At 46.4% G+C, this 27,893-nt stretch overlaps 1 protein-coding gene across 1 annotated transcript; it reads right to left on the bottom strand.

Moving 5' to 3' along the window:
- Positions 1-1,844: 1,844 nt before the first annotated feature.
- On the bottom strand, positions 1,845-27,814 carry Polr2a (RNA polymerase II subunit A). Its single transcript, XM_038328869.1, is given in 30 exon segments — positions 1,845-3,407; positions 3,495-3,644; positions 3,751-3,864; positions 3,976-4,162; positions 4,656-4,859; positions 5,058-5,240; positions 5,343-5,447; positions 7,664-7,764; positions 8,659-8,905; positions 9,031-9,255; positions 12,049-12,254; positions 12,348-12,453; positions 12,537-12,708; positions 13,316-13,499; positions 13,840-14,062; positions 14,584-14,787; positions 14,918-15,012; positions 15,147-15,315; positions 15,398-15,607; positions 16,354-16,443; positions 16,445-16,565; positions 16,679-16,803; positions 17,543-17,675; positions 17,869-18,089; positions 18,210-18,371; positions 18,660-18,941; positions 19,233-19,406; positions 19,497-19,633; positions 19,771-19,903; positions 27,326-27,814. Coding segments are annotated over 30 exon segments (5,913 nt in total). The 5' UTR covers positions 27,419-27,814; the 3' UTR covers positions 1,845-2,250.
- Positions 27,815-27,893: the final 79 nt, after the last annotated feature.

The raw sequence follows: 27,893 nt of genomic DNA, 5'->3' as shown, positions 1-27,893 counted from the left end.
CTTTTGTGTGTGTGTGTTTTGTTTTGTTTTTCAAGACAAGGTTTCTCTGTAGCTTTGGAGCCTGTCCTGGAACTAGCTTTTGTAGACCAGTCTGGCCCCAAACTCACAGAGATCCTCTTGTTTTGTCTCCATGGGTCCAGAGACCCAGCCACCCCGAGTTCTTCTAGGCTGAACCACCTGCTAGCTCACTCTAGGGCACCTATGAACCTGATGGAATCCCAGTGGGGCAAAGGGTAATGTGGGTAGGCTTTTGCCTGCCGGACCTTGCTTCTGTGGATCTTGCGTGCTGGCTGGTTAAACCAAGTGTCCACGTGCTGCTGCCAATTCTTCTAGAAGTGGGACCCCAGGACTGTGCTATTCTGGCTGGGCGCCATGGCTACCTCGGGTGCAGGAGAATGGCCAAGAGGAAAGGCTATTTTAGACAGGATTTCCCTATGTAGCCCTGACTGGACTGGAACTTGCTATGTAAATCAGGCCATCTGCAGATTTACAGAGATCTGCCTGTCTTTGTGTCCTTAGCCCTGGGATTAAAGGCTTGTGCCACCATGCCCAGCTGTTAATTATTTTTAAGGGAGGCGGGCAGCAAGATGGCTCAGGGGACAATGGCATCTGCTATGAGATTGAAGCCGGGAACCCCTGGAACCCTGGGAGAAAACTGACTCTCATGAGTTGTCTTTTGAACTCCACTGGCACCATGGCACACACATACATAAATAAAATGTAATAGTAATAATTGGGCTGGAGATGGTTCAGTCATTAAAGTTTAGGCTCACAATCAGTAATAATAAAAGTTAGGCATATTGAGACACTTATAATTCTGCCACTTGAGGGCCCTAAGCAAGAAGATTCCAAGCTTGAGGCCAAAGTAGGCAACACTGTTTACCTCAAAGTTTCATAACATTATTTATCTATTTACATTTATTGAGAGTCTCATTCTAGCCCAACTTGGTCGACTTTACAGTGTAATCATAGCTAGGCTCAAAGTAGTGGCAGTCCTACTTACTGTCTGGCCTCCAAAATGCTGGAATTACATAGGTAAACCATGGCCAGCTTTATAAAATCAAATCTTCCTGTATAATAAGATCTCTGAGCAAATTAGTAACTTGATCAAAGTTTTTTTTTTTTAAAATTTTGAAATGCTAATTTAATTTTTACGTGTATGGGTGTTTTGCAGGCATGTACATCTGTGTACCACATGCATGTCTGGCACTCTTTGAGGTCAGATGAGGGTGTTAAGAGTTCTGGAACTGGAGTTACAGTAGTTGTGAGCTACTGTGTGGGTGCTGGAAGCTGATGAGGTCTTCAGAAGAGCTACCAGTGCTGACAACCCAAGCCATCTCTCCGGCCCAACTGTTTAGATTTTGCCGGGCAGTGGTGGCGCACGCCTTTAATCCCAGCACTCGGGAGGCAGAGGCAGGCGGATCTCTGTGAGTTCGAGACCAGCCTGGTCTACAAGAGCTAGTTCCAGGACAGGCTCCAAAGCTACAGAGAAACCCTGTCTCGGAAAACTAAAAAACAAACAACAAAACAAAACACCCCAACCCAAACCCCTACCATTCATTCATCAGGCGGTGGTGGTGTACACTTTTAAGCCCAGCACTCTAGAGGCAGAGGCAGGTGTATCTCTTGAGTTCGAGACCAGCCTGGTCTACAGATCAAGTTCCAGGACAGCCAGGGCTACCCAGAGAAACCCTGTCTTGAGATAAAACAAACAAAGCAAGCTTCTTGATAGCAGGTAAGAGACATTTTTGCTCCTGCATCAGCCTCTTTTGTGCTTTTCCAAGCAGGCCGAAGGGTCTCGGAAAGTCTCCTCTTTCTGAGCCCCCAATAAGCAGTACACAGACTTTTGGTCAAAATTAGTAAACTTTATTTAAATTTCAAAAAAATAACAGACAAAAGGCAGTTTAAGCTTTGTTCTTCCAGATCATTTGTATGACCCAAAGCAGGAACTAGCTTTCAGAAGTTAAAATGCCTTTAATCCCAACCAAGTCACAGGCAAGCAAAGACCTTCACTGTGAAGTCAGGCATGGAAGAAGTGGGGTAACAAACCCTGTAGCTTCAGTGAGTCCCCAGACAGATGAGTGAAGAACAGATGAAAGCCCCATCAAAAGTGGGATCCAGACCTTCCAGAGGATTCCGTCATAAGGAGTTATGTACAAGGGAACCAGGCAAGGGTCACAACCTGAAGGAAGTGACTTTGTAGGCCAGAGTTGTCTGGCCCTAACCTGCCGCCGCCGCGCCTGCTCACACTCAGTTTTCCTCGTCACTGTCATCTGGGCTGATGGCTGGGCTGGTGAGGCTATAGGTGGGGCTAGTGGGCGAGTAGCCAGGGGAAGTGGGGGAGTAGGTGGAGCCCTTGGGGGAGGTGGGCGAGTAGGTGGGGGAGGTGGGCGAGTACTTGGGGGAGGTGGGCGAGTAGGGGGGGCTAGTAGGTGAGTACTTGGGGGAGGTTGGGGTGTAGACCGGAGAGGTCGGTGAGTATGTGGGAGAGGTTGGCGAGTATTTTGGGGTAGTAGGTGAGTAAGTAGGGCTTGTAGGAGAATACTTGGGAGAAGTAGGTGAATATTTAGGGCTTGTAGGTGAGTATTTGGGAGAGGTCGGGGTATACTCTGGAGAGCTGGGACTGTAGGAAGGACTAGTTGGGGTATACTTGGGTGAAGTGGGGCTGTAGCTGGGAGAGCTGGGGCTGTAGCTGGGAGAGCTTGGTGTGTAGGTTGGAGACTGTGGTGTGTAGCGTGGGCTGGAGGGGGAGTAGCTTGGTGAGGTGGGGGAGTAACTGGGTGAAGTTGGGGAATAGCTTGGAGAGGTTGGGCTGTAGTTAGGGCTGGTCGGTGTATAGTTTGGACTAGTAGGTGAGTAGCTAGGTGACGTTGGGCTGTAGCTGGGTGATGTTGGGGTGTAATTGGGACTAGTTGGAGAATAGTTAGGGCTAGTGGGTGAGTAACTTGGAGAAGTTGGTGAGTAGCTTGGAGATGTTGGTGAGTAGCTTGGAGATGTTGGGGAGTAACTGGGCGAGGTGGGAGAATAGCTTGGTGAAGTTGGCGAGTAGCTGGGAGATGTTGGTGAATAGCTTGGAGATGTTGGGGAATAGCTGGGAGAAGTTGGCGAGTAGCTGGGAGATGTTGGGGAGTAACTAGGAGAGGTTGGCGAGTAACTAGGAGAGGTTGGCGAGTAACTAGGAGAGGTTGGCGAGTAGCTAGGAGAGGTTGGCGAGTAACTAGGAGAGGTTGGCGAGTAACTAGGAGAGGTAGGGCTATAGTTGGGACTGGTTGGAGAATAAGATGGAGAGGTTGGGGAGTAGGAAGGTGAAGTAGGGGAATATGAGGGGCTCTGGGGTGTATAGCCCCCAGGGGAGCGTGGCTCATACGCAGGTGATGTTGGTGAGTAGCTGGGAGACATAGCACCACCTGCAGGAAGAAGCAAAAAGGAAGGTAAGTGATGGAGAGCCTGGCATAGAAGGAAGGAATAAAGAAGAAATGAGCGTAGGAACTCACCTGGGGAGGGGATGTATGGGCTTGAGGGTCCAGGGGAGCCTGGAGAGCCTGGTGTGGGAGACCATGCAGGAGAGTAACCTGGGCTGAAGCCACTGGCATCAGATGCAGCACTGGGAGAGAAGCCAGCTGCTCCCGGGGTCATCCCACTCCCTGGAAGGAGAGCAGGTGGAATCAGCTGTAGCTCAATCACACACCTTTCTGCAGCCCCCACAGCCTCTTGAACCCAATGGTTCTCTTCCTGAACTAGACTACTCACCAACACTTGGGGACCAGGCACCATAGGCTGGGGTTGCACCCTGGTTCCAGGGTGTCATTGCAGGAGATATTCCTCCCATCGGACTGGGTGCAGAGCCAAAGAACATTCCAGTAGCTGCAAGAAGCCAAGAGTAATTCATCAGGAACAGCACTCTGGGGCTAACGGAACCCTCCCTTATCCTCCACAGACCCAGCCAGGTCTAGCAGCCAAAGCCCTGAGACTCACGTCCGGCAGCCCCTAGGCCAGGGATATTGGTTGGGATCTCCATGCCATATTTGCACTTCTCAGCATCAAGCAGGAGGTCAAAACACCCAGTGCCAGCTGGAGCAAGCTGGCCTAGCATGATGTTCTCAGAGACTCCCTTCATGGGGTCACTCTCCCCATGGGCAGCTGCTTCCATAAGCACGTCCACCTGAACAACAAGAGACACATCAGCCCCTCTGCATATAGCAGCCCCAGCACTTCAACCATCAACACAGTGAAGGGCAGTGCCCACAACCACTGCACCTGCTCCCTCCATACAAGCTCCCTTCTCTCAGCCTACTGAGAAATTGCCTAGGCATGATGGCTCATGCATTTAATCCTAGCACTTGGGAAGCAGAGGCAGAAGGATCTAAGTTCAAAGTCAGCCTGGTCTATGCAGTGAGTTCCAGTCAGGGTTCCACGGTGAGACCCCATCACACACACAGTGATAAGATGACACTGTCACTGGCAGCGAGGCAAGTGCCTCATGCTTGTTCTGTCACCAAGGTTGAGGGAGGAGCATGACCGAGAGTTTAAGGCTAGGCAGGGAGACACAGCGAAGTCCTGCCTCTGAAAACCAGTGTGTTTATGTGTGTGTGTGGGGGGGGGGGGGGCGCGACGCACACACATGCATGTGCATCTCTTGGTAAGGCTGCCATTACCGTTTCCTCAAAGGAGCATTTCATGAGTGGTCCAGTGTCCTGGCGGTTAACTCCGTGACGAGTGATGGCCATCAAGTGGCCGCGACAGGTCATGGTGTCACACAAGAGAGCCAAATGCCGATAATTGACATAGGAACCATCAAAGGAGATGACATGGTACAGTTCCCGCTCTAGAGCCTTCCGGACAGCCTCGATACCCAGCACCTGCCAGAGTTGAAGGAAGAGTAAAGATTAAGTTGGTTCTGTTCATCTCCCTGATTCTGTCACTGTTCAGACTGTCAGGAGGATAACAGGGCCCAGCCCATCTTAAACTCAAAAACTGATTCAGACAGATCGTCTAAGCATGGAAACCATGAGCGGGGAACCCTAGAGAAACTTCTAGGTATGGTGCCGTGGGCTTACCGTGAAGATCTCCACGATATCATTGGACGTGGTGCGCACAGGGTCCACATCCTTCTCACTCAGCACCCGCATCAAGCTCACACCATCAGTCTCCAAGATCCATTCTTGCAGGGCTTTGAACTCTCCATCTTCTGTGATAATGATCTTCTTCTTGTTGTCAGTCTGAGGTAAGTGCATGTACACCTGGAGGGACAGAGTGAGCCCAGTCAGGTCAGGAGGGAGACAAGGATGAGGCAGCTGGCATGGGTGGAGGGGAGTGGAGGGGCAGAAGGGTTGAATGCTCACCTTGCTAATCTGCTCGATCCCCTGCAGGGTCATGTCTGTCAGCATGTTGGACTCAATGCACCGCAGGAAAACATCATCATCCATCTTATCCACCACCTCTTCCTCCTGCAACAAGAGTGAGGTCAGGACCAGCACCTTTGGTCTCTTCCCTGCTCCCTCCCCAAACTACAGCCTTCCAAAAAAACCTGCTTCCTTGGCTCTACTAAGACTCTTAGCTTTTTAAAATAACTTTCAAGAAAATGTATATATTTACTTTATGTTTACGAGTGTTCTGTCTACCAGTATGTCTATGTAAAATATACCTGCCTGGTGCCCTTGGACCTCAGAAGGCACCGACACCCTGGAACTTGTTACTGATGATTGGGACCCACTCTGCAGGCTCTGGGAATAGACACTGGGTGCTCTATAAGAGCAACAGTATCTCCCCACTCCAGAGGATTTCTCTGTACAGTCTTGGCTGTCCTGGTACTCGCCCTATAGACCAGGCTGGCCTTGAACTTGATAGATTTGCCTGCCTCTGGCTTCAGAGTGTTGGGATTAAAGATGTGTACCACCACCACCAGGCTTGACAAGTAATTTTTATGTGTATGGGTATTTGCCTGCATATATGTCTATGTATTATGTGTATGCAGTGCATATATAGGCCAGAAGAGGGCATTAGATCCCTCGAAACCGGAGTTAAAGACAACTGTGAGCCACCATGTGTTGGGAACTGAACCCAGGCCCTCTGAAGAGCAGCCAGTACTCTTAACCAAGTCATCTCTCCAGCCCCAAAATGACCTCATTTAATGAACATATTGTATAATCTATCAAGATATGTTATTGCTTTCATAATTATTCTAAGTCAATAGTAAGGTCTTCATGCCATGCAGCCAGGCATTGTGAAGCATATCTAATCCTAGTAACTGGCAGATGAGGGCAGGCGACGAGTGTAACAACAGAGATATGACTTGACATTAAAAAACCCTGGAGTGGCTGGAGAGATGGCTCCATGTTTAAGAGCATTTATTGCCCTTTTAGAGGATTTGGTTCCCAGCACCCACACGGTGACTCACAATGACCTATAACTCTAGTGCCAGGTGATCCAACAGCTTCTTCAGACCTCCAAGGGCACAAGGCATAGTTGTGATGTTATACACATATGGAAACACCTCCACACACCTAAAATTAACAAAAAAAAAATTTGGCTGGGTGTGGTGACAGCACTTTTAAAATTCACACTCAGGAAGCAGATGGATCTCTATGAACTTGAGGCTAACCTGGTCTACACAATGAACTCCAGGACAGCCAAGGCTACATGTAGAGACCCTGTCTCAGGGAAAAACAAAAACAAACAAACAAAAAGACCTAACACCACCACCAAAACCAAATACATAAATAAATTTAAAAGACAAAAAGATGGAGCACTAGGGCTGGATGTGGTGGTACACGCCTTTAATCCCAGCGCTAGGGAAGCAGAGGCGAACCAGGTCTACAGGGCGAGTGCCAGGCCAGGCTCCAAAGCTACACAGAGAAACCCCTGAAAAACAATGACCACACACCCCTTCTGTAAGTGATCAGAGCAGCACTAAAGCACAACGGCTCCAGTTAAGAGGACTCACTGTCACTGTGTGGTCCTCTCTAATGCTGAGATACAACTTACAATTTAGATTTATCCTCCTTTATCTACCCAGCCACAACTCTCTGAAGTAATGCTTTCTGTTTCCTCCCACCTTCTAAACTTGAAATAGCAGAAATCACAGCTATCCAAACTGTGAATGGCACACACTTGTCATCATAGCACTCCCTCTGGGGCTGAAGGAGGGAGGGCCATCATTTACCTGGGCTACACAGCCAGAACCTGACTCCAATCCACCACCACCACAGTAAGGCTCAAGGGAATCTGGAATATACGAGCCATGTAGCTAATTCCAGACCAGCACCACCTCTCAGGAGTCACACGTCAAACATGGATCCGTATGCCTACTGTATACACTATTTCCCAAGAACACATAATTCTTACTATCCGATCGGCTCCCAAGGCTGAAGTCTCTGCTGCTTTGGACAAGCAAGCTGCAGGAGCTCTGGGAGGAGAGCCAAGTGGCAAAGAGATGAGCACCCTTCTCAATGCATTCTGTTGTGTATCTGGATGCTGTGATTTCACTTTAAGGATTTTGTTATTGTCGAAAGCCTTGAAAATCATTATTAACCAGCTGTTTCCTACACTGTATCAGGTGGGTGTGACTGGACCTTCAATGCTGCTCACATCTTAGTGATTAATGACATAAAACTGAATGATTTTCTAGAATGCATCATCTTTTTCTCCTTGGGTCCCCACCTACCTCTTGCATCTTGTTTTCATCACTGTTCATAATGCGGATACGAAGGACCAACTTCTCTGCATTATCATCATTGAAGATGCAATTCAAATCATCACCAAAACCTGGTGGGAACAGTAATGCACCATGAGAAAAACCTATTTAACCGTTTCCTAATTTCATCTCATGTACAGTTTTTTGCTCAGAAGGAACTCTTGGCTTATTCCTCCTCATGGAGACTTCTCATAAACACTTCTGTACAAACAGGAAAGGGGTCGGGGTACAAGGAGACGTCTTAGGGGTAAAAGCAGCACTTGTTTGGCAAGCATTAGGACCTGGGTGTGGAGAGTTCCAGTACCCATGTAAAGGCCAAGTGCAATGCTGGGGAGGGGGAGGGGAATCCTAGAGACTCATTGCTCATCCAGCCCAGATAAAACAGAGGGTTCCTAGCCAGGCGGTGGTGGCGCACACCTTTAATCCCAGCACTCGGGAGGCAGAGGTAGGCGGATCTCTTGAGTTCGAGACCAGCCTGGACTACAAGAGCTAGTTCCAGGACAGGCTCTAAAGCTGCAGAGAAACCCTGTCTCGAAAAAACGAAAAAACAAAAAAAAACCCACAGAGGGTTCCAGGTTCAGCCAGAGATCTCAAGACACACACACACACACACACACACACACACACACACACACACACACACACACACACACACTTATATTTAGTGGAGAGTGATAAAGAAGACACATCTAATATCAACCTTTGCCCTTCAGATATCCAAGTGTGCCCCTCAAAAAATGCATGTACATTGCACACACATGCAAATGCATACACACAAACCAAACCCAAAACATACTGGAAAGAGAAAGAAGTACAGAGAGGACCTGCAAGAGTTAAGGATCCTGGAAAAGGCCTGTTGGAAAGCAGAGGTGTTTATAAGCGGGTAGATCACTCTTGGGACTCACATAACCACGAAGGTAAAAACCTAGGTGGAACATCTGTGTGGGCTGCCTACCCAGCCTTACCTGCATTGATTTTTTCAGCTATCTGCTCCATGGTGAGCTTCCGGTCAGTCATGTGCTTTCGGTCCAGCTCCACCCGCAGCAGCCAGGGGGATATTCGGGCCACATCAAAGTCAGGCATCTCATAGTACACATTCACCCACTCCTGATCCTCTGCCACCACTGTGCTCTGGGGGTTGGGGTCATAATAGATGGCTGTGTTGGCAGTCACTTTTCTTAATGTTGTATGTTCCAAGCGGCATAGAATGTCCTAAGAAGAGACAGTGATTCATGACATGACACAGGGGTAGCTCAAAAGGCCTAGTGAAATCCTCAAGTAAAAGCATTTTTGATTCAACCTCTTCTTGCCAGGCAGTCCATTATCCTGATTCCTACCTTGGCCCGCTCGGCATCTCGAGCAGACTGGCCTAATAGGAAGACGGTGAGCGAAGGGGTCTTTGGCTTCTTGGAAATATTGATGAGCTCCTTAAGTCGAGGAACACCTAGAGTCACATTCTTGGCAGACACACCAGCATAGTGAAAAGTGTTCAGAGTCATCTGAGTGGCAGGTTCTCCAAGGGACTGTGCAGCCAGAGCTCCCACCATTTCTCCAGGATGGGCCTATGGAAAAGTTGGCATCAGACAAAGTTTATTGTGCAAGCAGTGGGATGCAGTCAGGGTGAGCCTATTTGTTAACTACAGAGAAACCTGGGGGAGATGAGTGTAGCAAGGAAAGGACACTTAAAACTTAGCCTTCCTCGATTACTTCCTTTACGAAGGCTTCACTTTATAACCTGTCAGTGCCCTCACCCTGGGAAATGTTGCATTAACTGTTTCCTAGTTACATTAAAGAAAAATAGAGGGCTGGAGAGATGGCTCAAAGGTTAAGAGCATTGTCTGTTCTTCCAAAGGTCCAGAGTTCAATTCCCAGCAACCACATGGTGGCTCACAACCATCTGTAATGGAGTCTGGTGCCCTCTTCTGGCCTTCAGGCATACACACAGAAAGAATATTGTATACATAATAAATAAATAAATATTAAAAAAAGAAAAAGAAAAATAGATACTATTAACATACCAAATGCATTCTTTCTCTCTAAAGAAATTTTTGTTTTATGTCTGTGGGTGTTTCGCCTGCATGTGTGCCTGTGCAGCATGTATATGATGGTGCCCACAGAGGCCAGCAGTTAGATCCTATGACTGCAGTTACAATCATGTAGGTACTAGGAATTGAACTCAGGTCCTTTGGAAAAGTAGCCATTGTTCTAAACCACCAAGCCATTTCTCCAGCCCACGTCTACAACCTGCACGAGGCCTCTATGTGTATATGTGTAAGCTCATGCATGCCATGGCACATGTGTGGAGGTCAGAGGACAATTTATAAAAGTTAATGCTTGCCAGGTAGGGTGGAACACACCTTTAATCCCAGCAGAGGCAGGTGGATCTCTTTGAGATCAAGGCCAGCCTGGTCTACAAGAGCTAGTTCCAGATAGCTCTTGTAACCTGTCTCCAAAGTCAATGCTCACCTTCCATCATGGGGGTTTTCATGGAGGTTATGGAGACAGACACAGGTTCTCAGGCTTGGTAGCAAGTACCAATATCTGTTGAGCTATTATATACTAGTTCTGTTTGATCTTTCAAAGATGAATTTGCTTATTCTGAGTCATTTGTATTTCCATATGGATTTCATTAGGATCAACTTGTAAATTTGTGCCTTAAAAGATCACTGCAATTTTGGTAAGGACTGTGCAAAATCTATAGATCACTTTGGAGATTATAGATATTTAACAACAATTGAATTTTCCAATCCAAACCATAGGGATTGTCTTTCCATTTAAGTTATTCTTTCAATGCTGATGTATTTCCTATTATTATAATTTTGTTTTTTGAGACAGGGTTTCTCTGTGAAGCCCTGGCTATCCTGGAACTTGCTAATGTAAACCAGACTGGCCTCAAACTCAGAGATCCACCTACCTCTACCTCTCGAGTTTTGGGATTAAAGGTGTGCACCACCACCGCCTGGCTCTAATTCACTTTTTAAAAAATGTGCAATGGTACTTTGCCAGCATGTATGTCTGTGAATGTCAGATCCTCTGCAGGTGGTTACAGGTACTTGTGAGCTCCCACATGTGTGCTGGGAATTGAACCCAGATCCTCTGCAAGAATAGCCAGTGCTCTTAATCACTGTGCCATCTTTCCAGCCCCTCTAAACGCATTAACTAATGTGTCGACCCTAGATTTATCTCTAGATTCAGAAGTATGTCAGTTATGTTTTCCTTTTTAACTTTTACTTGCACATATGTGTGGCTGGTACCCACAGAGGTCAGAAGAGGACAATGGATGCCTAGAACTAGAATTTCAGATTTTTTTTTGGGTTACCATGTAGGTAAATTAAATCCACATCCTATGCAAGAATAACAATGGCTTTAAACAACTGAGCCGGGGGGGCTGGAGAGATGGCTCAGTGGTTAAGAGCATTGCCTGCTCTTCCAAAGGTCCTGAGTTCAATTCCCAGCAACCACATGGTGGCTCACAACCATCTGTAATGAGTTCTGGTACCCTTTTCTGGCCTGCACACATACACACAGACGGAATATTGTATACATAATAAATAAATATTAAAAAAAAAATAAACAACTGAGCCATCTTTCCAGTTCCCATTATTATCATTATCAATATTACTATGAGACAGGGTTTTTCTGTATAGCTCTGACTGTCCTGGAACTTTCTCTGTAGACCAGGCTGGCCTCAAACTCAAGAGATCTGTCTCTGCCTCCAAAGTGCTGGGACTAAAGGCATGTGTCACCACGCCCATCCATTATTACTTTTAAAATGTATATGGGTATTTTGCTTATGTGTATGTCTTTGCACTACTTTTTTGCCTGACGCCTATAAAGAACCAGACAGTTGTGAGCACATGTTGAGAACTGAACCTAGTTCCCCTCAGGAGCAACAAGTACTCCTAACTGCTGAGCCACCTCTCTCCAGTTCCATTATAATGTCCCTTCCATTATTCTCTAAAATCCTCAAAAGACAGTGAAAACCTGGTCTAGTGCCTGCAATTTCTTTTCTACTAACTTCTTTTATTTTTCTATATTTATCTGAATTAGAATTCTCATCCAGTAGTAGACACTGTAGGAAAATAAACTGTTCTAATTTCATATCCTAGTCATGACACTAATTTTCTGAAAAAGCACTGCTTGATGGTCACTTCAGATGAAGCTCAGTTTCTTTTACATGGGACTGCCAATCCCTGCTCCTTTTAATGTTGCTGTGATACAATGGCATAGCTGTGTACAGCAGCCTTGCAAAGATATCAAGTAATGTGGAGAGAAATGGGCGATTGCTGGGAACCAGAGAAACCAATAAGAAAAAGGAATAAAACTCAAGGCTGAAGAGAAACATCAACACTCACAATGGCTTGGTTGAACTTGGACTCTATCTCCCCAAGAAGCCAGTCAAAGGCCTCTCCACTTAGCCGGAACTCCTCAGCCATGCGTCTAGAGCAGAGTGTGGATCTTAGGTGGATGTTGAAGAGCAACGTGGCATTCTCCTGTGCCTGCCGACTTAGTGGGTCATCCCCGTTCACGATGACCAACTTTTTGCTCAATTCCTTGACTCCTGGGGCCCAATGAGGCAAAGAAATTGTCAGAGCAGGCCACAGCAGACTCTCCCCCCAGTCTAGCCTGGAGACATCAGAGTGGCACTACTTACCCTCTACCACTTTGATGGGGTGCAGGTCAGAGGGAAGCCGAGGGTTGATGTGGAAGATTTTCTGAGCATTCCAGATCATACGCAGGAGGTTACAGGGCAGGACCACCTGAGGGAGGAGGGAGGACGGTCAACAACACATCTGTGCAACAGTGGGACCTCTCTAGTTTAGCGCCTCTCATCTGCGCCTACCTTGCTGTCACCAGTTGGGAAGATGACCCTGAGAACTTCCCGATCCTCACGCATCCGCTCAAATTCCCGTTCCAGTTCATTCTGTATGTGTGCATTGCTCAGCACATCCTTTACCAGATCCTCCTGTAGAGTTCGCCGCAGGGCCCTCTCATTGGTATAATCAAAACGGAACCTGAAGGTGACAAGGGGGTGAAATTAGGGGACACATGGGCTCTGTGTTCTCAACCCCATAAGGTATAGTGTGAGGTTTTTCCAACGTGCACAGATCACTTGGAAGGAACAGGGCTTTGGAGGCAAGGATCTTATAAGACCCAGACGCCAGGCCAGCTAGTGGGACCTATGCTTGTACTGTTTTTTCACGCTTTGTACTATCACTAGGAACAGAATAGGGGCCGATCTCCAATCTGCCTCTGTATCCACTCTCTTCCCATGCAGCAACTATTTCTAACGGATGGAGAAATGGTGGTGCTGAAAGTAAAGCCCGGGGCTGGAGAGATGGCTCAGTGGTTAAGAGCACTGGCTGCTCTTCCAGAGGTCCTGAGTTCAATTCCCAGCAACCACATGGTGGCTCACAACCATCTGTAATGAGATCTGGCGCCCTCTTCTGGCGCATGGGCATACATGGAGGCAGAATGTTGTATACATAATAAATAAATCTTTAAAAAAAAAAAGAAAGTAAAGCCCGCTGTAGGATGCATTAGGTCACTTCTCTAAGGCGAATAATTTAACTCGGGCACTAAGGCCCAGGGGTGGAGACCATCTGTGTGCTGCCTCCTTACTTCTTCTCAAAAGCTTTGTTAGAAGGTTTAAGTGTAGCCAGATTCTGGAACTCAACGCTCTCGCCTGCGAGGCCGTCTTCTCCGTAGCGCAGCTGAACCACTTGGTTGATGGAGTTCCGTACAGTCGCGTCATATTTCACCATCACCGACTCCATGGATTTTATCAGCCTTCGCTGAATATACCCTGGGAAAGGGAGTCAAGAGAAAGACCTGAGGCAAGCCAAGAAGGTGACAGAGCCGGGCGGTGGTGGCGCACGCCTTTAATCCCAGCACTCGGGAGGCAGAGGCAGGCGGATCTCTGTGAGTTCGAGACCAGCCTGGTCTACAAGAGCTAGTTCCAGGACAGGCTCCAAAGCCACAGAGAAACCCTGTCTCGAAAAACCAAAAAAAAAAAAAAAAAAAAAAAAAAAAAGAAGGTGACAGAGCTCAAAGATTTAGAGGACAAAAATTCACCTTGGGGAACAGAAACCTATAGTTCAAGAATCCTCACCCCCATCTGCACATGCACTCCGAAAAAGCCTTACCAGTCTCGGCAGTCTTAACGGCTGTGTCGATGAGACCTTCTCGTCCTCCCATGGCATGGAAGAAGAACTCAGTGGGGGTGAGACCAGCCAAGTATGAGTTCTCTACAAAGCCTCGACTCTCAGGACCATAATCATCCTTGATAAAGTGAGGAAGAGTCCGATGCTTAAATCCAAACGGGATCCGTTTGCCCTCCACATTCTGCTGCCCAACAACAGCAATGACCTAGGAAACAGAAAAAGAGGCTGCATAAACTTTCCCTTGCCTTAAGAATAAAGCCAGGTGGTGGTGACGCACATCTTTAATCCCAGCACTCAGGAGGCAGAGGCAGGCAGATCTTTGTGAGTTCAAGACCAGCCTGGTCTACAAGAGCTAGTTCCAGGACAGGCTCCAAAGCTACAGAGAACCCTCTTGAAAGTTCTCCCAACGCCGCGGCCAAAAAAAAAAAAAAAAAAAAAAAAAAAAGGCCAGGAATAGAGGCACATGCCTGTAATCCTAGAACTTGGAGGAGGCAGGTTACTAATTCCAAATTCAAGATGGGGTAAACAGCAAGAACATGTGCTTAGAAAAAAAAAAGAAGAACAGGCCGTTCACATGTAACTGGACCTTGTTTCAAGCCCCAACATTGCAGTGGTGGTAGGGGAATCCCTACTATTTTTCCATCTTTCCCCACACCAAAACATAGACACAGTTGCCCTCTCCCTCCAGACTCTGGCATAGTCCTCATATCTGAAAAAAATTCTCACCTGGGAGATGTTGATCTTGGAACCTTTAGCTCCAGACACCACCATGGACTTGAAGTTGTTGTATTCAGACAGGGATTTCTGTGCAGAGGAGCCAGTCTTATCTCGAGCATCATTGAGAATGCGATTCACTTGATTCTCAAATGTTTGACGTAACGTGTTTCCTGGGGTGGGTTCCAGTTCATTGTTGTGGGCCTTCTCAATGACCTGGAGACAGTGTTTGCACTGACATGAGTCTCTGTTCCCCTTTCTTCTAAACTCTTATATCCATTTTGCTCTTGTGGATGTTAAGTTCAAATCCCCTAAGACGCTCTTCTCTGCCTAACCTCCTCCTCACCTCTATTACATCTTGTTTAGCCTTCTTAATAGTGTTCTGGATGTCCTGGTAAGTCTTGGAATCAGCAATGGAGTCTCCAATGCCAATGGTATGACCTAGGGAGAAAGAAAAGCATTAGCAACAATCAATCATTTTGGACTCTAAGGCATCCTGGGAAGAGAGTGTAAACAAAGAAAAGGATAAACAGTAAGAGGGAAAAGAGTTCCATATATGATTTGGAAGCACTTGCCCTCGATGAGGAGCCAGTTGTTAATGACAGTCTGAATGTTGGAGTAGAAGAGGCGAGTGATGTCATGACCCATCTCTAGGTAGGAGATGTGAACCAGAGAGCCTGCTGAGGTGCCCAGAGACTTCTTACAAAGGATGCCCATGATAAGCTCTCCATTCTCCACCACCACCTGTGGACAAGAGTACATTTAAAATTTTGTTCTCATTCCCAAGTCAAATCTTTTATCCATATACCCAGGAGCCAGGCCTTACTTTGGTGTCTCCAGGAGAGATGTGCTTGTAAGGGCCACTGTCTTCATCATCAGGATGGGTGCTGTGGGTACGGATGCAATTGATGTGACCAGGTATGATGAGTGAGAAGATCTGCTTGCCTGTCCACAGGGGCCGGGGTTTGAGGATAGCTGGCTGTGGGACCTTCCCATCCCATGTGGACAGGAACATTAAAAGGTTCATCACTTCCCCCTGTGAGGTAAACAAAAGAAAAAAAGGGGAAGGAGAAAGTCAGATCTTAAGTCTCCTTCTCTCAGGAATATTTGGGAAGCTTTCTATCCAACAAGGAAAGCCAGATTTTAGAAGCAAAACGATGCTAGAAGTGTCTTCCAAATTTTTTTTCTTCAATTTTTTGAGATAGGGTTTCTCTGTTTATTTCTGGCTGTCCTAGAACTCGCTTTGTTTGCAGACCCGCTGGCCTCAAACTCAGAGATCCACCTGCCTCTGCCTCCCCAAGTGCTGGGATTAAAGGCGAGTGCCACCAGTGCCTGGCTAATCTTCCAAATTTTTAGTTTAAAAAAATTATAGCAATAATAAGATTTTATTTTTCTTTTATTTATTAGGAAATAGTGAAGGCAAAAATAAAGTGATAAAAATTTAACAAGGACATACTTTCCCTTATCTTTATTTTAAAGAGAATATATGAAATTAAAGAAAAAAACACAGCTGGCCATGGTGGCACACGCCTTTAATCTCAGCACTCGGGAGGCAGAGGCAGGTGGATCTCTGTGAGTTCAAGGCCAGCCTGGTCTACAAGAGCTAGTTCTAGGACAGGCTCCAAAGCTACAGAGAAATCCTGTCTTGAAAAACCAACCCCCCCCCCCAAAAAAAAACAAAAACAACAACAAAAACCCCACAACCACAATAGCTCTCCTTCCCTGGCTTTTTCATACTTTAAGACCCTTCTGCCCACCAAAGTTTCCATGTGGATCACATACCCGCTCCAGGAAGACATCTCTCTTCGTGAATTTGCGTACTGCTGTGAGTGTGTCTTGCACAATACCCATGACAGGTCGATTGCTCTGGGGGGGTGACAATCATTCGAGGCACCATGGCCAACTCCTGGATCTCTGCCCGTGTCTCCAGAGACTGTGGCAGGTGCAAATTCATCTCATCCCCATCAAAGTCTGCATTGTATGGTGTTGTCACACTGTAGCCAAGAGAAAAGGAACTCCGAGTTGGGAGTGTGTCTTCAGTGACAATTGATAGAGTTGCCTGGCCTGTTCCCATCTCAGTCTGATTCCCCTCAGGTACACAACTGACCTAAGATTCAAGCGAAAAGTAGACCAAGGGAGAATGCGGACCCGATGCCCCATCATGGACATTTTGTGCAAAGTTGGCTGACGATTGAAGATAACGATGTCCCCGTCACACATGTGCCGCTCCACCTGGAGGGGCGGGTACAGAACAGGGCTCAGGAAGAGGTACACTAGAGTGAAGCGACAGTGGACCAGAGCCACTCATACACTGGAAGAGCGATGACAGGATGCTGTATTCCACTGAGAACATATAAAACACCCCTTTTGTACAGCTCTGGTCCAACATCAGCTTACTAGGGATAATAAGATGTCAATGGCTGGCAGCACAGCCCTTTAAAACAAAAGGCACCCAGTATCAGTAGTGGCACACACCAGCACTAAGGAGCCTAAGTCAGGAGCAACACGAATTTGAAGTCTGTCAGCTACCCGGCAGTGGTGGTGCGCTCCTTTAATCCCAGCACTGGGGAGGCAGAGGCAGACAGATCCAAGGCCAGCCTGGTCTACAGAGATTCTTCCAGGACAGATAGGGCTATACAGAGAAACCTTGTCTTGAGAAAACCAAACCAAACCAACCAACCAACCAACAAAAAAAAAAAAAAACCCACAAAACAAAAACCACACACACACAAAACAAAAACAAAAACCCACCCAAAACAAACAAACAAAAATTGAAGTCAGAGTTCCAGGTTAGCCTGGGGTATATTATGGTGAAAACTTGTCTCAAACGAACCAAAAAACCCCAAAACCAAACCCCAAACCCAGAACACTCCCACCTCCCTAAAACAACCACCACTCAACAAGCTTAAATCTAAGCCAATTCCCACTCTATAGGAGGCTTCCGGCTCTGGTGATTAATGAAGGGACATGCCTTATAGCCAGTCTGCAAGTGCAGGTCACTGGGTTTAGGATGGAAACGCAAGTCAATTCGATCACCGTTGTCTCGAATGATGTACTTTGCTCCTGGATACTGGCTGTTTCCCCTGCGTACTAATTCCTGAAGTCTAAGAAGAAAAGAAGTATGAAATGAACAAAATACTTTCCATAAAGCTCCCATTCCTGTCTTCATCCCCAAACAAGTGGATGCCAAACACAAACTTCAACATCCCTCCTCACTCCAAGCTGTCTCTTCCAGATGAGGAAGGCACACTTCTGAGAACCCCACCACCTTAGCAAGGTTAACGGACTAAAGCACACCTGTCAATGTTGAAGGGGGTGACAATTTCTGCAAAGGTCATGTTGGCAGCAATGGAGCGCGGCACACCAACTTGGTCAATGGATAGGTTAGGGTCGGGAGTGATGACAGTACGGGCTGAGAAGTCCACTCGTTTGCCCATTAGATTCCCTCGAACCCGTCCTTCCTTGCCCTTCAACCGTTGCTTCAAGGACTTGAGAGGACGGCCAGACTTCTGCATGGCCTATAAGAAAACACAGGAAGGGATACCCAGGTAGTCAGTACTGAGTTCTCCTCGAGTTCTGTTTATTCATCCTGGCCCCCACCCTGGCTCCAGTCCATAAGGGCAAGAGTGCAGACGCACACGGGGTAAGCCGGGCAGTTCATTGTCCACCATGGTGGCCACGTGGAACTGGAGGAGCTTCACGTCCTCTGCGATGACATGGGCAGCTGCACCATTCTGCTCATTTCGCCGCAGCTGATTATTGATCTTCACGATGTCGGCCAGTTTGTGAGTCAGATCATCCTGAAGCAAGAAATCGGCATCATCACGATCAGGCTACCACTACCTGAGTACTCAGCACACACGTGCCATATACACAGCGTGACTCCCCTCCCAATACCCTGGGCGATCGTGAAAGGGTGACTTTAAAAGTCACACAGCTATCAAGTGACAAAATATTTTCAAACTTAGATGGTCCATCTGGCTCTTTCCACATGCTATGCACAGGTGTGTCTGAAACCGTCTTCTAGTCACATGCTCCTCCCAGAAACCTAGCCATGCCCCCAAGATGCAGTCCTAAGAACAGCTGACCTGGTTGCGGGCAGAACCCTGCATCACCACAGCAGGACGCACGGAGAGAGGAGGCACAGGCAACACTGTGACAATCATCCACTCAGGCCGGGCGTAGCGAGGCTCCATGCCCAGAACAAAACACTCCTCATCTGAGATGCGCTTGAAGATTTCATGGACTCGCTCTGGACTCAGCAAGATCTTCTTCTCCTGAGAGTCTTCATTAACGTGTTTCCACTCAGCATACAGCTCCAGGCCAGAGCGCCGGATCCGTGGCTGGTACCGCCCGCAGCCACCATGGCCCTTCCAAAGAAGATCCATCAGAACCTAGGACTGGGCCACTCCTACCACACTAGGCCAGCACATCCCACAGTTCTGTGTCATTTCTCCCCATTTTCTACAGCTACTTTTGCTAGTACTCAGGCATCTGCACTGACCTGCCCACCTTCTGTGTCTCTCTCTCTCTGCCTCTTTTCTCTTCTACCGCGCCTGTCCCCAGAGGCCGGTCTCCCCTCTCCCCTTTCCTCCATGTGACTCTACAGCATGTGTCTTTCTCTCACAACAACTTCCCCTGTCTTAGCCAGTCCCTGTCACCTTCTCTTTGGTCAGATCCTCATCCCCCTCAGGCTGCTCCACACCAAACTTGTTGTCCATTTCTTCTCCACCTTCACAGATGTTTTTGCCCTTGCAAAGGTCATAGACGTGTGTAAGCCGTTTCTTGGGCTGCCCCTTAGATTTGGCCAGGATGTCCTTAATCTTTGGGTTGTTCTGGGGAAAGAATAGAGCGGGGTCAATTGGAGCTGCCCCTTGTCCCAGCTAGCAACTGCCCTCCTAGACTAGGGACCATGCCCTACTCACGGAATCCACGAGCAGTTTGGAGCAGAAGAAGCAGACACAGCGTAAAACCTTCATGGTCTTCACCAGGAAACCCACATGAAACACAGGCTTGGCCAGTTCGATGTGGCCAAAGTGGCCAGGACACTCAGTCATATTACCTGTGGAAAAACATACCGAGCATTTTCTTAAAAGTTCCCAATGACCTCAAGAGACTAGACTTTTAGGTAGTCACCCATTCCTGGCTTTAAGTATCTAAAACTCTCCCATCATGGATCCTTCTGACCCCAGCACTTACCTGCACATGTTTGGCAGCGGCCAGTTCGCTCAATAACTCCCTGCCGTGGATCCATTAGTCCCCCAAGCTTGGGGCGACCTCCCTCGGTTGTCTCTGGGTATTTGATGCCACCCTCTGTCACAGACATTCGTTTCTGCACAAAAGAAAAGCCAGCACCAACTAAGCACGAGTCCTAGTTTGCAGAGCTACAGAGTTATGCACTAAAGCCTAAGAAAATCCCATACCACTTCTTTAACCCAGTATGAAATGGGAATGTCGGGGGCTCACAGGCTAAGAGCACTGGCTCCAGAGATCCTGAGTTCAATTCCCAGCAACCACATGGTGGCTCATAACCATCCATAATGAGATCTGGTGCCCTCTTCTGACCTGCAGGCATACATGCAGGCAGAACACTGTATATATAATAAATAAATAAAAGAAATGGTAATGTCAGCATAGCTAACTCTGAAATACTAAACTTGAGTGCCATATCCCCAAAGCATGTCCAGCCACTGTGTGTGCACGAGGGGTGGAAAGGGTGAGTTGGCACATGTTCCTAACAGAGTATGAGTCTTGGCTCTATTGCTATGTCGCTCATGCTGGCCTCAAAATCAAGATCCTCCCTTCTTTCTTCCAAAAACTAAGATTACACGTGCATCACCGAGCCCAGTTCACCTGCCTCTAGCTAGCACTTGAATCCCAAACATCTCTCTGTGTCATGTATCTTGCTATGACATCCACAGGAGGTAACATAAAAACAGATGTAAGATGCTTCAAGAGGTAAGTGGGGTGTCCAAACCCAAAATAATGTCTTTTTCTTCTCCCATGCTGAAATCAGACCAATGATTATATGAGGCCCAAGCAAAACCTCTCTGCACCTGCCTAGGTGTGCTGTCAAGATATGTTTGCCAACTCTAAAAGTCAGCTCCTAAGGAGGAACGAGGCTCTTGGAGATTGAGTCCCCTCTTTAACCCCTATGTTTGCTACTTACTCCTCCTCCCCAAGGGCCTAAATTGCCTGAACACTTCCAAATGCAGGTGGAAGTCTGGATGCATGCAAGGATAACCAGATATTGTACAGGTTGGCAGAACAGAAATGAAGAGCTCAAGTCCCAAGAAAGATGGAGCCAATTCAGTGAGAGATCTAGGGGAGCTCAGAAGCTAAGGTTTTTTTTTCTGTCCCTATGTATGTATGGAGAGGAGGATGTAGTCCTGGGGTCAAACCCAGGGCTGTGAGCATGCCAGATAAGCACTCTGTCACAAGGCTGCATTATATTCCTGGTTTGAAAGTAGTTATGGTGGTCAAAACAATCTTGAGTATCCTCTCACACAATGAAGATCAGACTTTCAAATTAGTCAAGCTTTGGTACACCAGATCCTAGAGGTATAAAGCTCAATTTAATAAAAGCTTCACTGAGTGTTAACACTGAGATATAGACAAAACTTGTTTCTTTAATACTAACCACTGACCTCCTAGGAACGAATTCTTATCTCTTAAATACTAGAAACTTTATACTTCATGAAGCTACTTACCCAAGCCTTCAGTTTCAAGTAGTCAGCAGAAGTAAAACCCAGCATTCTCTAGTCCTAAACACATCATCTCACTCTCTCTTACTATGATAAATCAATGATAATAGCTTTTTTTTTTTTTTTTAGACAGGCCCTCAAAAAAAAAAAAAAGTACCTAAGTACCCCTGGTTTCCCTTGAACTCAGAGACCTGCTTGCCTCAGCTTCCAGAGTGGCCTGGGCTACCACCATGCCCAGACCATTCATTCTTTTTTTTTTTAAGACTTATTTAGTAATTATGTATATGGGGTTCTTCCTGCATGTATGCCTTCAGGCCAGAAGGGGGCACCAGATCTCATTATTGATGGTTGTGAGCCTCCATGTGGTTGCTGGGAACTGAACTCAGGACCTCTGGAAGAGCAATCAGTGCTCTTAACCTCTGAGTCATCTATCCAGCCCCATTCATTCATTTTTATGACAGAATTAGGGTAGCATAGGCTGGCCTTGGACTCCCTATGTAGTCTACAACCCCAAACAAGTTGAGCACCCTGGATCCCATTCATGTGTCTGCCGGATAAACATAAAGCTCTCAACAGCCATTTGTTAACGCTGAACTACACTGTCTAAGACTTGGCACTAAAGAAGGTTTCAGAAAGAACTATTTGCTTACATAACAGCATATGCCCACTTGACTATAATCCTTGAGGGCACAGAGCATACATTTATGTGTGTGTGTGTGTGTGTGTGTGTGTGTGTGTGTGATTAAATACACCAGCATATGATTAAACACCCTGGTTGTATATATGTAGAAAACCTGTCCCTTATTAGTTCATAATTAATTTTAAGACAAAGATAATCTCACTCATCAGTATAACTCACACTGCCTCAAAGAGCACTGAAATGACAGAGGATGTAATTTGGTGGTACAGTGTGAGCTTAGCATGTGTGAGGGTTTAATGCCAGGTCACACGGACAGCCTTCAATTTATAAGCACTGGCACTGTGTCTGGCAGACTTTTCTCTTGGATGTTCTACTTGCATGGAGGAAAGCATACTGCATGTGTACCTGGTGCCAGGAGGCCAGAAGAGGGCACTGAACTCCCTGGAACTGGATTAAAGTGTTATAAGCTGTCACGTGTGTGCTGGAAGTTAAACCAAGGCACAGTAGCTACTGCTCTTAACCACTAAGCCAGCTCTTTGGCCCCATGGTAACACACATTCTTTCCAATTGTACGTAGAGTATGTGTCCGTGAGTGCAGGGGCCCTCAGAGGTGAGATCCCCTTGGGCAGTTTGAGTCACTGGTATGGGTAACTTAGGCCCTCTCTGAGAGCAGTTCATGTTCTTAACCACTAAGCCATCTCTCTAGTCTTGGCAGCAGACAGTCTACCAATTCAAAGGGCCTTCTGCAACTCAATTTCTACTTCAAAACTGAGAAACATTACACAGGAAGCCTCCCCTTTTGAAAATTCATCTTCCAAATAAATAAAGCCATGTAATTCCCTCAAAAACAGGGTCTCTCACTGAACCTGGAGCTCACCAATGTGGCTAGACTGAGTAGCTAACAAGCGCAGAGATTGTCTCTATATTTCCTCACCACTGGGATCACAGGAGCACGCCCTCTATACCTGGTTTTTATGGTTAGTAGGAACTGAAACCCAAGTTCTTACCATCTGAGTCATCTCCCCAGCCCCAAGTGCTATATCTTTTAAAAAGAGGTAAAAGGCCAGGCATAATGGCTCATTCCTTGTTATCGTAGTGTTCAGGAAGACAAAAGAGCCAAGTTTGAGGCAAGACTGGGTTATTGGTTATGTAATGAGTTCTAGATCAGCCAGGACCACATTGTGAGAACAAGTCTCCAAAGGAAAAATAAACAGGAGGGCGCATTCTGCATACCGGTAAGTAACTTTTTCACATATCTGCTCACAACACCACCAAAAAAGAACCATCCATTAAGGAAGGAAATCTAAACTTTGTCTAATAAAATAACGAAGAATAGTTTTATTTTCCCCTAAATAACCAAAATTTCTTATGTACCACAACTCTTAGGTACTTAGAACTTCTCAATTCTTGGGATCAGATAAGCAAACACCACCCTTATTTCTTGCTCCAAATCTGCTAGTCCTTAGTAACTGCTAAAATTGCAGTTTTTTGGTATAGGCACAAGTGGCATATGCCTGTACTCCCAGCATTCAGATCCAAACACTGTCTCAAAAACAAAAAACCTGGAGATGGAGATGACTCAGTGTTTAAGAACACATATTAGAGAGCCAAGGTGTGGCGGAGCACATCTCTAACCCCAGCCCTCGGGAGGCAGAGGCAGGCGGGCTCTCTGTGAGCTCGAGGCCAGCCTGGGCTACAAACCAAGTTGCAGGACAGCCAGGACGGTTACACAGAGAAACCCTGTCTCAAAAACACAAAATATTCTTGCAGATGACTGGAGCTGGATTCCCAGCACCTACGTCTGCTGATGCACAATTACTTCTAACACCAGCTGCAGAGCATCCACCACCATTTCTGGCCTCTCCAGGCACCCCACATTAACACAGCACATACAAACACACAAGTTTTTTCTTTCTTTTTTTTGGCCAAAGACTTGAATACAGCTTCAGGGGATCTGACACCTCTGACCTCTGAGCACCTGCACTAGTATACACACAGCCCTATGCTGACATATGCACATATAATTAAATAAAATTACAAACAAAAAAGCTAAACCAAATAAAAAAACAATTTAGCTTCACAAAGATATGATGTCATTCAAAGGGATCCAGCGCCACCTAATGTTAATGTTGAAACTGAACCGTGTGCGATTAGCAGTTCAGAGCACCTATGCTTCTCTCCAAGGGCAGAACAATTCCCTATGCCCTGTGACTTTGCTACAGCGCCTCACATGTGACAGCAGTTTAGGGACACTGGATCTAGCCTATTAGGATACTCTTGCTCTATTATAAAGACCTACAAGGGTTCCTTTTAGTAAATATTTATATGACTTACAATTGTCATTTTCAAATGCTAAAATAAATAATCCTTTGAAATGTAATCTGTACAATTATTCATTTTTTACCCAGATAATTTTAATGACATGCCAGTCAGCAGCAGGAACTACTGAAAATGCTGGGTAACAGCATTCAACAGTGAACAAAAAGTTAAAAAAAATCTTCCAAGAGTGACAGTCTATTAAAACAGGGTAAGGGATACAGAATGAAGAATGCTATTTAAATAGTCAGGGTAGACATCGAAACACAGAACATACTGACATGAGGATCAAGGCATGTAAGAGGGCTGGACAACGTTATTTCAAGCAGCAGAGACAATGGTTAAACAGCCTCTGAAGCAGTAAGCTTGCAGTGTTAAGCAGGTCAAGTGACAAAAGGAAAGGAAAGGGACTAGAGAGATGGCAGAGTGGCTAAGAGCACTTGTTACTCTTGCAGAGGACCCAGGTTTGGTTCCCAGCACCCACATGATAGCTCCAGTTCCCAGAGATCCAATGTCCTCTTCTGACTCTCTCAGGCACCAGGTACACAAATGGTGTACATGTATGCATGCTGGCAAACATTCATACACATATCATAAACTAAAAAATATTTCTAAAAATTTAATTTACCAGGAGACTGGTAAGAAGATAGAGAGGCAAGCAGGGACATAATCTAAAGGTCAGACTAAGAGTCTGGAACCTCCTGAAAAAACTCCATTAAAGAAAGGGACATGATGAAAAGATCTCACTAGCTTATTCAACAACTATGGAAGACTGAGGTAGGGCTTCTGCAGATCAGTGGTCAATAGGTAGGTATGGCAGTAAAGGTAAGCACACACATCTTTAATCCCAGCACTCGGGAGGCAGAGGTAGGTGGATCTCTGAGTTTGAAGTCAGCCTGAACTACAAGAGCTAGTACCAGGATGTGTTCCAAAGCTACAGAGAAATCCTGTCTCAAAAAAGAAAATAACAAAAATTATTTTTAAAAAATTGTATCTGTATTAGTGTTTTGCCTGCATATAAAGTAATACAGTTCCCACAGGTTAGAAGAAGGTATGTTATGAGATCCGCTACAACTAGAGTTAGGAGCCACTACTGGGGTCCTCCACAAGGGCAACAAAACAAACAAGCACTCCTAACTGCTCAAGACATTTTTTTCACCCAGTCTAAATTTTTTTATTATTTTTTATTAAAAATTTCCGCCAGAGCCGGGCGGTGGTGGCGCACGCCTTTAATCCCAGCACTCGGGAGGCAGAGGCAGACGGATCTCTGTGAGTTCAAGGCCAGCCTGCTCTACAAGAGCTAGTTCCAGGACAGGCTCCAAAGCCACAGAGAAACTCTGTCTCGAAAAAAACCAAAAAAAAAAAAAAAAAAAAAAAAAAAAAAATTTCCGCCTCCTCCCCGCCTCCCATTTCCCTCCCCCTTCCCCCACATAATTTTTTTTTTTTAATTGTGGGGAAAAACCTACCCAAACCAGGTATGGTGGTGTAAGCCTATCCCTCTGAGTACTCAGAAAGCTAAGGCAGGAGAACCACCTTGCCAAGGCAGCCGGGACCGAAGAGCAAGATTCCGTTTCAAAATGCCAAGAGCTGGGGCACATGTAGCTAAATGGTCAGAGCACTTGCCTGCATGCACAAGAGAGGCTGACTCTGAGCCCCAGGAAAAACTGAGAATCAAACCCTGCCCATCACATTGGAAATTGTTTCCCAGTTTTGTCTGTTTTTAAGCTCTTGTCAAGAGTCTCTCATAAACAGAGTGGCTCGTATCTGCCTTTCTCTTTCATGTACAACACTTAGCTTATCAGCTCACCATAAAATCTGCCTTTATTTTACTTATTAATGTAAGTGTTCATCCTCTGGTAGCAGCTCCCCTAAAAACCTTTTTTTTTTTTGATGTCTTATTACTTTGCTTAAATATTGACTTGGAATTTACTCTGTGGTCTGGGTGATCCAAAAGCCAATGCAGATTTTGTTTTCTTTCTTGTTTTTGTGAGTTCTGTCATAGTTGAGCCCTTTCCCCAACACAACCATTCTGTTCTCTCCTGTTAGTTGTTCAGCAGGAAGAAGCTCAGTCTGCAAAAGCAGCTGTCCCTCTATGGACACGGTTATGTCTATCTTCATCCGCTTCCCATCAGCTCTGTACACAGCTACTGTACATGCATGTATCTGCACAAAAACCGTTGTCATTCTTCTATAATTATCCAATGGCTCCCTACTGGAATAGAAATTCTGACTCTACCATAATTTACAATATCCCAAGCTTCTTCAGCATGCTTTGAAACACGCTTCTCATCCACTAACCCTTACCCCCAACATTGGCTTTTCAGTCTCTAGGGTACAGTTTTATTTCTCCCTCAGTTCCATAACATTCGTTTTCTCTACTTAAAAATAAGCCCTTCCCCCTGAACCCATGGCTTCAATAACCAACACTCTTCACTACTGTGGTAATGTCACCTCTTCTGACACCATTCAATTTCAGTGACTTTTTACAGAACTTTCTTGTTTCACTTTATTCTAGGCACTTAACTATTTTTGGGCATTCTTTTATTCTTATTCTGTCTTGTCTGTTGTTTTCCCTTGTCATATTGTTCAAGCTGTGTGTTCCAGTGCCTGGGGACTGTCACAGACCAGAGTGCTCAATATTTGTGCAAGGGGTAGGAAAAACAACTTGAGAATCCACTTTCTATCCAAACTTTCTTTTTTTTCTTTTTGTTTTTCGTGACAGGGTTTCCTTGTAGTTTCTAGAGCCTGTCCTGGAGCTAGCTCTTGTAGACCAGGCTGGCCTCGAACTCACAGAGATCCACCTGTCTCTGCTCCTGAGTGCTGGGATTAAAGGCATGAGCCACCACACCCCGGCTCCAAACTTTCAACTACCCGATCTTGGACTCTTTTCTTGTTAAAACGCGGCAATTCTAAAGTACGGAATCATTTTCTCTGTCCAGCCAAACACACATCACAAACATTGTACTAAATTATTTAAATTCTAGCATAACTTAATTTTGGGAACCTGAAGGTTGGACCCCACACGTCAGCGTCATTGGCCCATCCTCCCAGGCTCACCCGGAGGCATGAGAAAGGGAAGGGCAGAACAACTTACCAACTCATCTGGACTCAGGACTCCGAACTGCACTCTCTTGATGGTGCGCAGCGGGCATGCGCTGTCCCCGGAGGGGGGGCCACCCCCGTGCATGGCGAGGCAGTCGCGCTGCGCAGGCGCAAATCTCGCTACAAAAAGCCTGCGCCACCGCCGCCTAAGCGCTCAGACCCCGTCCGGGCGGCCACCGGGAAAGATCTCCCGGGGTAGGGAGGAAAAGGCCGGAGGAGGGAAAGGAGGGGGAGGGGAAGAGGCGGGGAAACGAGAAGGGCAGAAAGAAAGCCTTTTCTCCCTTTCCGGAGAGTTGTCGGCTCCCAAAAAGGAAACAAAAGAAGGGAGGAGAGGAGGAGGTTTTGGGAAGGAGGAAGAAGAAAAGGGGTAACGAATAAATAAGAAACCGGGATCCAGAACGGCGGAGGCTACAGCAGTTTGTCTCTCCCCTTCCGGGAGCCACCTTCTTCTCCAACCGTCCCGGCCGCGCTCTCGGCGCTTCTGAGGAGAGAACAGGCTGAATGACGCCTTTTATAGATTCGCCCCTGTGTCCCGCCCCTTCCTTTCCCGCCCTCCCTTG

The sequence above is a fragment of the Arvicola amphibius genome, chromosome 4 (assembly GCF_903992535.2).
Source record: "Arvicola amphibius chromosome 4, mArvAmp1.2, whole genome shotgun sequence".
NCBI classification, from domain to species: Eukaryota; Metazoa; Chordata; class Mammalia; order Rodentia; family Cricetidae; genus Arvicola; species Arvicola amphibius.
The sequence above is the reverse complement of the archived record's forward strand: the minus strand, read 5'-3'. Positions and strand labels throughout refer to the sequence as shown.